The sequence below is a fragment of the Callithrix jacchus genome, chromosome 1, assembly GCF_049354715.1.
Source record: "Callithrix jacchus isolate 240 chromosome 1, calJac240_pri, whole genome shotgun sequence".
NCBI classification, from domain to species: Eukaryota; Metazoa; Chordata; class Mammalia; order Primates; family Cebidae; genus Callithrix; species Callithrix jacchus.
The window spans coordinates 183,616,800-183,626,756 of record NC_133502.1 but is presented as its reverse complement, the minus strand read 5'-3'; the positions used below and the strand labels follow the sequence as shown (position 1 = coordinate 183,626,756).

Here is a 9,957-nt window from a genome sequence, read left to right as displayed (position 1 = left end):
AGGAGGAAAGGGAGGAGGAGGAGGAAGAGGAGAAGAGAAGGGAGGGGAGAGGGAAAGGAGGAGGAAGAGAAGGAAGATGAGGAAGGAGTAAAAAGAGAAGGAGGAAGGACGAGAAAGAGAAGGAGAGGAGGAATGGGAAGGAGGAGGAGGAGAGGAGGGAGGGGAAGGAGGAGGAGGAGAGGAGGGAGGGGAAGGAGGAAGAGGAGGGGAGGGAGGGAAAGGAGGAGGAGGAGAGGGGGAGGGGAAGGAGGAGGAGGAGGAAGAGGAGGAGAAGGGAGGGGAAGGAGAAGGCAGAGGAGGAGGAGAAGGAAGAGGAGAAGGAGAGAAGGGAGGGGAAGGAGGAGCTAGAGGAAGAGGAGGAGGAGGGAGGGAAAGGGAGGAGCACACATACCTTGAACTGCCTGGCCAGGTGTTGCTTATGACTCTCCTCCACCTGTTTGAACTTGGACTCCAGTCCTTTCATTTGGTTCTCCATCTTCTCCACGTACTGCAAGTCTCTCTGGGTCCTCCTGTCCAAGACCTCTATGGATTGAGACATGTTCTGCACCTGTCAAAAGGGCAGCAGGTTCAGCGAAAGCTGCAGTAGGTGCCAGACAATCTTCTCTGCCTGCTCGCACTGACGCTGCCCTTTCCCACACAGCTGGCACACAGGGACCAGAAGGGGCCCATGCATTATTCACGAGGCAATCGCCAGTACCGGGGACTGTGAGGACCCAGAACTCCCCAAACACAGCAAACGGATTGGGTAAACATTTCCTCTGCCAACGGGTTCTTATCAACAGGGATGCGAATGAGGGGTTCAGGAAACTCAAGTTCCTCCCTGGCTGTTGCCCCAGGCACAGGACTGGGCGAGTTCTCTGGAGCTCTCTTTTTTTAGTGGTGGGCGAAGCCTGTTTCTATTCTCTTTATGTTGCAGGACCGAATCAGTTAGGCAAGCATAAATACCGACAGAGAGGAAGGGCTTGCTCAGGCTGCCCCGCCCCAGATATAAATTCTCCTTCCTCCTAAATCTCATTGAGTGCCTTGCTGATGAGGTTGATTACTTAAGTGCAGAGTGAAGGAACGAGGGAGCCGCTCTCCCTGACTCTGCATCAAGCTTTTCCCCCCATCTCCTGCGCCATCCATCACAGCCCACAGTATCACAGGTAGATGACTGCTCTGCAAACATGTACATTCTGAGCATAGAGTCAGGAATCAATCACCCAGCAAATGAAGAATAGCTGTTTTACATCTTTACAGGCAGATCTGAATTGAGTCTAGCCTCAAGATGGAACTTTAATATTCAACAGGATTCCAGGGAGCTTAAAAGAAAAACAGTTTCAGTGCAGCCACCTGCCAGTGCATTTTATTTGCAGGGAACTGGCTTGTGCTTCTGTGCAAATGCATTCGGGGCTGCGGGGAGGTGGAAGGAACCAGAGGATTGCCGCAGTGGCGTCTGGGCCATTTTCTCAGAATCTAATGCAATTACTAGGGAAGAAGTTACCTCCATGACGGCAAATCTTCACTCCTGATTTTTTTTTTTTTTTTTTGCTAAATTTGAAAATACTCTCCCTTCTAGGAAAAAAACCATTTGGGGACGAGGCTTAGCTTTGCCTGGTCAGTGTGAAAAGAGGACAGTTTCTACTTCTTACTATACGTCCTCCACCAGGGCAAATACAGTGAAGTAAAATACAAAAGAGCAAGCCAAGCCTCCTCAGTCGGGGGAAAACCACTACTGTCAATCTCAGCACCCAGAAGTGCAAGGGCTTTCACATCCCGTTATTAGAAAGTAACACAAACCCATCCCGCAATTTCAAGTTCGTAAAGCACACAGTGGCACTGTAGATCCCTCTCACCCCTTCTCCTCTCTGGGAAATGGGAGCATTCTTCTTCCACCACCTGCCTGATTCCCTTGCTCCTCTTGCTCTGTCACTTTCAATAGCTATAGCACCTCTTTCAAGAAAAGATACAAAGTTTCATTTTATCATCCTTCAAGGCCCAGCCCAAATGCCACCTCCTCCAGGGAGGCTTCCCTGATGAACTGAGTTAAAACTATTTGGAAACAACGTCATCTTGTTGGCACAATGTCTGCCCAGGAGTGAGCCATGAAGCTGCCCCCCGACCCCCCACAGCCTGTGGACAGGACACTCAGGGAGGGAGTGACACTGGGTCTCATGCACATCTGTAACCCCTGCACGAAGTCCAGTAAATCTAGTGCACTAGAGTGGCCCCCGTGGCCACACGGCTGAACAATACAAATGACAGTGCCAGCGCAGACCCCTCTCCCCATTCCCCTCCTGGCAGGATCCCCAGAAGTGAAGGCCCACAAGTGCCAGGAGGAGCTGCTGAGCTCGGGCTGGCCTGGGTCAGGAGACCACACACAGCACCACAGGCTTTTCCATCCCCAGAGAAGCCATGCTTTTAACAGATTTCAAAGATCAGACTTCAGATCTGAAAAATTTTAAAGATACCAAGCTATTCCGCTGCCTTGAAACAAAACAGTTACTCTCCTATAGTTCTTCTAACCGTGACTGCATTTTCCTTTCTGGCCGCTGACAAGGCCCAGGCACACGGTTCGCCTCCAGGGTTGCAATCACAGGCCCATCTCCCCGCCCTGGGGAGGCCCCTCCTCCCGGCACAGCCCTTCCTCTGAGCACCTTCATTTTCCTGCCTGCAGGACGTCACTGAGAAGCCAACTGGCACGGTCAGTGTCACAGATACAGGATGACACAGTCTACCCCATGCCCCACGCAGGTCGGCAGCCAGCATTAAGAAGCGGGAGGGGGGCCAGCAACATGCAAAGACACACCTGGCCTCGGGGTAACGAACTGCTAATAATTACCCACCCTCTCCCGTGTTCCAGGCACTGCGCTGAGCCTGCTGTGGTGTTATTCATCTCATTTGATCTTTACAAAACCCTGGGAGCTAAATACTATTTTGAGTCCCATTTTACACATAGGGAAGCCAAGGCTCAGAGAAGTTAAGCAACTTGCTTACTGTCACACAGCCAGGCCTGCCAGTTCAAGCTGGACTGGCTCCAAAACCTACACCCTCAAACCCAGAGCCCAGTGCTGCTTCAAAGAGAATGGAGCCTGAGCCTCAGGTCTGTCCCCACAGTGCTCCACCCTAGCTTCATGGCACTGCCTGGTGAGGTCTCCAAGGCACTAGTGCCCAGGATCCCCACAGGGACTCAAGGGCAACAGAAATCAGACTCTGGGGGTGGGGCCTAGGACTCAGCACCTCGCAGCCTCCCAGGTGGGTTAAAGGTGAAGCCAGGCCGCAGAAACACCGACCTAGCTGGAATACGCCCAGCTGTGACCCAGCCCCACCCACAGGGCACATGGGCTTCGGTTTCTGGAGCGTCCTGTCCTGCTTCTGCCCACGAAGAGAAGGCAAGAGAAGAAAAAAGAAAGAGGAAAGAAAGGAAATAGCACACAGACCAGGGTGTGCGGGGGAGCTGGGGAGGGAGCCTCCTGCTAAAATGCACAGTGCATTAAGGAGCGAGGGCCCTCTTTCTCTTTCACAGCGACTGGCTCATGCCCTCTGAAAATAGAGTGTCCGCTATGGTATCAAATGGGGCTTTAAATTTTTAAGCAGTAATGCTGTGGCACGCACAGGCAGGAAGGAACGTTCCAGAGCCTGCAGTCCCAGGGGCTCATGGAGCATTCTGGAATCCATTTTCCAACTCTCTGCTCTCCCCGCAAATGCCTCCTCCCTGGGCTCAGGGTTCTGTTCTCCCCACCTGACTCTGCCCGGCCCCCACAGCCCAGAGGCCCCTCCAACTGCCGCCTCCCTCCTCTCCGGTTGTGAATAATGAAAGGCTCAGTTAGGCTTTGGTCCAGTTTGTTGTTAATAAATGTTTGTGGAATCTGTTACATGGATCTTACTTTAATTCTTTTAAAAGGATCTGCTCAGGTGGCTAAAGAGAAAAAAAAAAAAACATTCTATTCCTTCAAGGGGAGCGTGCTTTACAAACTAGGCCAGCTTCCCTGGGCACCACAATGCACCCTTCTTGCCCAAGAAACGAGCGTCCCATGGCCATCCATTCCAGACAGGGACAGGGGCACAGACAGGAGCAGGCAGTGACTCCAAGCCTTCAGCGCCTGTCAGAGCTGAACGGGTGCTTGGAATCTCTAGCCCCCTCTCTCCCTCTCCAAGAAAGGGAACCTGCTCTGTCCAGAGCTTCCTGGAGGGTTTGTGCTTCAGCACCAGGAATGCTGACCTGAGTCAGGGCAATGCTGTCCTCTCCTCAGGCTGCTCCCACCTTCTCCAATGAGGTGGGCAGTAACAGCAGCATCTGTCCCCCTAGAACAGAGCCACCCCCGAGTCACAGGGCCCCACACCCCCACAGGCCTCCTTTCATACTCCTGAGCTAATGCCCACTCCAGAAAGTGCAAGGCCAACCTGTAGTTACTGGTGTGTGTGTGTGTGTGTGTGTGTGTGTGCGCGCATGCGTGTGTGCGCATTTGTGCACGCGTGGTATATGTGTGGGGTGTGTGTGTGTGTGGTGTGACCCCACTCCCTCAGGGTGGGAAGGTTCCCTGCCCCGTAGGTGCCACACGCAAATGCCCCTTTCTTCTGAGGTATCAATGGGTGGAACAGAAGGGCCCACCATTTCTCCTTGTTCCCTTGGTAACTCTCCCGGGGGCCCCCAGAACCTAGGTTAACCACAGAATACTGGGTCCTTGGGAAGAATGTGCCAAAAGGCAGGTGGGCTGTGCCTGTTGGGAGAAGGCACCCTGACTAACGTGGGGAGTGGAGGAGACTGAAGCAGGTGATGAGCTCAGCCACGTGGGTCTCAGTGCCCACTTCCCTACTAACAGCTGTCTGGCTTGGGACAAGAAAGTCCACCTCTAGGGAGAGCCCAATTTCGCCTTCTCGAAATGGAGTGAAAAATCCCACCAACCTCACATGGTTCTTGTGAAGATCACGTGAAATAATGGATTTGAAATGTGTTATGCAAACTCCACCCTGCTGTTCCCATGTGGGTTCTGAAGGTGGCAACGTTGCCTGCTTTACCCCAGGAAGGCGTTCATGGTGATAAGCACCTGAGCAGCCAATGGCCAGGTCCACCCATTCAAGGGCAGAAAAAAGACCCCATCTGGTAAAATCCAAATGGTCACGCATTCCTGGGCCCATGGGTGCTCTCCAAAATAGCTGCTGGGTGACAGCCCCAGCCCTGTGCACACAAATATGACATCACTCTGAGACGAGCCTTGTGTCCTGTCTCACCACACCCATGAGACTCCTCAGTGGAGCCTGCAGTGAAAGGGAGGCAGGTCTAGACTCTCTTCCTGGGCCACCCTTGGAAGTCTCAATCCACTTGTCCATCCATCCACGAATTCAGTCATCCACCCATCCCCACCCATGCATCCACCCATCCATCCATCCACTGATCCATCTGTCTATCCACTCTTTCATTCATTCATAAACACTTTGAGTGGAGACAAGCCAGGAAAGGGCCGAAATGGAGCCTGCAAGCTAGTCAAGCCTTGGTGCTGGTGTGAGCACACAGGCATGGATGTACACACACACACACACACACACACACACACACACTCCATGCAGACTCACCTTCTCCAATAGCTGCCTCAGCTGTTTTGTGCGGGCATCCCGTGAACACATGGTCTGCTGTGGGGCAACCACTGTGCAGATACACCTGCCCTCGCTGTCCTGGGCAGAGCTGTACACCTGCCAGCTCTCCTCAGGGTTGGTGGGCAGCACCTGGAGAGGGCAGGGGTGGGGAGGAAGAGAAAGGGAGACCATGAGGTTGTGCATCAGAGCCAACAACCAGGGGAAACTGTCCACATCCAGTCCCAGGGAAAAGGCAGAAGGAAATGGCCCCAAGACATGTTTGACCCAAAGGGGAGAAAGGGCCCCTGGGAACAAAAAGGCACAGGTCTCCCATTAGGGGGCCCAAGGCTAAAAGGAAGTCAAAGAGGCAGGACCCTTTACGTTCTTAAAATTCAGGTTCAATTCAAGGGATGTCTAGAGTTTGTCATCTGGCCAAATTGATCTGCTGGGTGGGTGGGAGGGGCAACTAGAGGCCACCGGCTGGACGAGGAGCAAGGCAGGAAAGCAAATGCCTGGTGGCTTGCGGAGGGCACGTATTTCAGAAACAGGATATCCTTCCCGTAAGTCATGCATGGGTAGCTGGCACCACCAAGCCTTGCCCTGACATTCCCTAACACTCACAGATGAAGTGTTCACTGTAACAGCCCCAGCTCCAGCAGCCTATTTGCCCAGAGCAGTGATGAACCACGAACCACCACAACCTCCCTGCCAGCAGCTTGGCAAAGACTGACCCAAGAAAACACTAGGTTTCCCATTCCATGTGGGTTCCACCCACGAGCCATTTGGTGGATGTCACCAAATTGCTGGTGACATGTTGTGCAGGGGTCACCCCAACCCCAGTCCTGAGGTTTGCCCAAAGACCACCAAGAAACCAGGGCTGCCCATGTCTGGTGTAACCTTGCAATCCAGCCCTGCCAGGTGCTGGGGCGGGCACTCCGGAGCAAACCCGCTCCACCCTGCTGCTGGCCCCACTGTTTCCAAGCACACTCCCCGCCGGTGGCTTCAGGTCACCTCTCTGCTATTTTTAGCATGAAGATGGGAAGAGAAGTTGGGCGGGGAGAATCTATAGTAGTCATATCTTTAATCTCATTCATTCCCGACTGCACAAGATCGGGCCGGCGGCTGGAACAAAGTCATCATGGAGGAGTCGCCCTTCCATTCCTGAAGGAGCAGGGGGTGTTTTCAAGAGGGGTCTTAGGAGGGAGCCACACCACAGAGCCCTCTTTGCAGAGCACCTAACCTCTGGCAGCAAAAAGGGAGAGGGAGGGAGACTCACGTCCTTCACCTCTCCTTTCAGCCTAAAGGGGCAGTGGTCTGGGGTGCGTGTTCGCAGCGGCAGCCCCTTCCACGCTCGGCCTTCCGGGTGGGTGGTTTCGGCTCAACCTCGCTCAGTCATCTAACTCAGAACAGCCCTGGCCACGGTTCCCCCTCCCACTAAGCTCGGGAGGGAGACCCGATTTCAATTTCAGAGGCCAGGAGGGAGGGGTGCGCGCGGAAGACGGAGGCAAAGGCGACGGGGTGAGCAGCACCCAAGGGCAGGCCCCCAGGGGCCCCGCCCCAGACCCTCGGCACCGTTCTCCGAGGGGAAGGGACGAATCCTTCATGGGGCTGGGGAGGAAAGGGCGTCTTGGGAGTTTGGGAACGCAGGCGCGGGCAGCAGCTCCGGGGGCCCACCGGCGGGGCCCCACTCCCAATCAGGTAGGGCCAGTCTGGCTTTTACAAACTAGGGCGGGCTCAGAGTCCCAGCTGGACAGAGCCCAGACTGAGGTCTAGCGGCGGCTCCACCCCTCACTTGCTGAGTGTGACCTTGGACAGGCCCCCAAGTCCCCAGCCTTAGTTTCTTAACCTTTCAATGAGGGGCTCACAATTCGTGACCCAGGACTCCAAGCCTCCGCGGCCCAGCAGGCTCCCCGGACCCCGCTGCGAGGGGCTCAGGCGAAGGAAACGCCGCCCTAGGGGCGCGCGGGCGGAGACGGAGTGGCCCAGGCTGGGGGCGTGGGGAGCAGGGTCTTCACCGCTGCGCCGGCGCGCGACCCCGGTCATTGCCCACCCTGATCCCCGCCGCCTTCCAGGGCGACTCAGGTCCCGCGCGGCGCCGGCCCAGCCCCGGGCTCAGGACCGAAGCGGGGGAGGGGAGGGGAGGGGAGGAGGAGGAGGAGGAGGAGGAGGAGGAGGAGGAGGAGGAGGAGGAGGAGGAGGGAGGAGGGGGGGCCGAGCCAAGGCGGCCGGCGGGCGCACTTACGCCGGTGCTGCGGTCCAGCGTCCCGCCGCCGGCCGCCGAGAGCTTGGTGGTGTTGAGGCCCACCAGTGAGGGCAGCGTCTGGGACATCCAGTTGGTGATCATGGCCATGGTGCTCAGCACGACCCCGATCTTGAGCAGCGGCACCGACATCGCGCCTGGAGCCGCCTCCAGCGCCCGCTCCGAGCTGGCACCGGCTCCCGCGCCCGGGCGGCCTTCAGGCGGCGGGCACCGCGGCGGGCAGGGGCGCCCGGCTGTGTCCCCGCGCCCCCTCGGCCCGCCGCCGCCCGCCCGCCGCCGCCGCCGCACCGCGCGCCCTGGCCATCGCCGCTCCTTCCCCGGGCGCCAGGGAGGGTGGCCAGGCGGCCGCTGCCCGCCGCGCCCCAAGCCCCGCGCCGCCTGCCCGCCCCGCCGAGTCCCTCCGCGATTCGCCGCCGCCACCGGGAAGCGCCGCTCGGCTCTGAGCGCTGCGCGGGCTGCGCGCGGGGGCCGCGGCCGGGAGGCGGGGCTCGATAGGGCGGGGCCGACGCAATCCGCCCAGGAAATGGGTGGGTTTTTCCTGCACGCGCGGCTCCCCGCCGCCCCCTGGCGCCGGCAGCGAGATCTGCAGACTCCGATCCGCCCAGGAGTTGGGATCGGGGTGACTTGAGGAGACGAACGCGCCCCCGCCCCCGGCTCAGAAAATACCCCGCGGCGGCGGCGCGGGGACCCCAGCTGGGGGCACGGACCGCGCCCTCCCGCGCCGGGCTCCCCCCACCCCACGCCGCGGCCCCTCTCTGATCCCCGAAGAGGGCGCGCTCTGGGGCAAAGGTTGCCCGCGGGGAGACGGCCCCGTCCTGCCTACCGCGGCCCCTTTCCGCGGTGGTTCGAGGGGCCCAGCCAGACTGGGCCGTCGCCTGAAACCGGGCCGGCTCCAAAAGCAGCTGGACTCCCGAGAGTCTCCAGTGCCAGCGGAGTCGGACATCGCTGCAGAGGGAAAAGCGCCCTGCGAGCCCTGGGCGGCCGCGGGGCCCTGAGGCCTCGGGGGAAGGAAGGGCCGGACCCGCACTCCCGGCACCAGCGCTGCTGGGGGTGGCCCGCGGAGCTCAGAGATGCGCCCAGGAGGGCGCACGTGGGGCAGGACCCGCGCAGGGCCTGGGCCTCCGCAGCTAAGAAGGCCACGCCCAGGGGCGTGGTGTGGGGCGGTGGGCGTGGGGGGCGGGGACTGCCGTCTGTGATGGGGGCGTGGGTGTGTGGGGCGGGGACTGGGGTCCGTGGTGGGGGGTGTGTGTGGGGCGGGGACTGGGGTCCGTGATGGGGGCGTGGGTGTGTGGGGCGGGGACTAGGGTCCGTGGTGAGGGGCGGTGGGTGAGTGGGGCGGGGTCTGGAGTCCGTGGTGGGGCGGAGTCTGAGGTCAGTGATTGGGGGCGTGGGTGGGTGGGGCAGGGTGTGTGAGGCAGACATTGGGGGCCGTGGTGGGGGTTGTGGGTGGGTGGGGGGTGTCCTCACTGGCTCCCCGCGCCCCTCTCGGGGGTGGGGCTCGAGTCCTGGCCCCCAGGCTCGGCTGGCGCAGCTGCCCGTCTCCCCGGCCCTCTCGGTGACCGCGGCGTCGGTGACCGCGGCGGGACTCGCGCGCGTATAGGTCCCCACTCCCCCGGAAGCGCAGGCCTGACAGGGTCCGCAGGTTAATAGGCCTTTTGCATTTGCAGAACGCTTCTGATCAGAGATGAAAGCCGCTTCCTCCGGGCCTGCCATTAAGCTTTCCCAGCCGTTCGGGAAGACTCCTTGATCACTCGCCGCACTCTTTTCTGCCTGGGTGGAAATTAGTCTCCTTCCTGGACCGGGTTGGAGAGCCGGAGCGCGCCTTGCTGGGACTTCTCTCTGTGTGCGCCGTCCGCGGCTGTGGAGACGCACCCGCAGCCGGAGGATCCCGGCCCGAGAGCTGGGCGTGGGGCCCACAAGGTAAACGACCCCTCGGATTTGCTTCTGGGATGAATGCGGGAGTCCAGGCAGCCGGGCTGCGTGCAGGGCCCGGAGATTCCAACTATTGGGGAAGGGCGCCACCTCCCAGTGTCAGCGGGGACTGCAGGCCCTGCGCACAGAGCGGGAGGCCCAGGCTCCCAGGTCCGGCAGGTCTGGCGGTGCCTCCCTCCTCCGGCCACGCGTATTTAATACGGATTCAGGGC

General features: G+C 59.2%; 1 protein-coding gene across 3 annotated transcripts in view; it reads right to left on the bottom strand.

The window, feature by feature from the left end:
• OLFM1 (olfactomedin 1) overlaps positions 1-9,957 on the bottom strand; it is a 43,630-nt gene that overhangs the window by 23,273 nt on the left and 10,400 nt on the right. For 2 of the 3 annotated variants that reach the window (XM_078350737.1, XM_078350740.1), the window contains exons 2-3: positions 5,554-5,703; positions 392-547 (exon numbers count right to left, since the gene is read on the bottom strand). In XM_078350737.1, the coding sequence (XP_078206863.1) occupies positions 392-547; positions 5,554-5,703 (306 nt within the window). Of the gene's footprint in view, positions 1-391; positions 548-5,553; positions 5,704-7,795; positions 8,255-9,957 lie in introns of those variants that run through there. The other variant, XM_035262263.3, reaches the window with a different exon arrangement.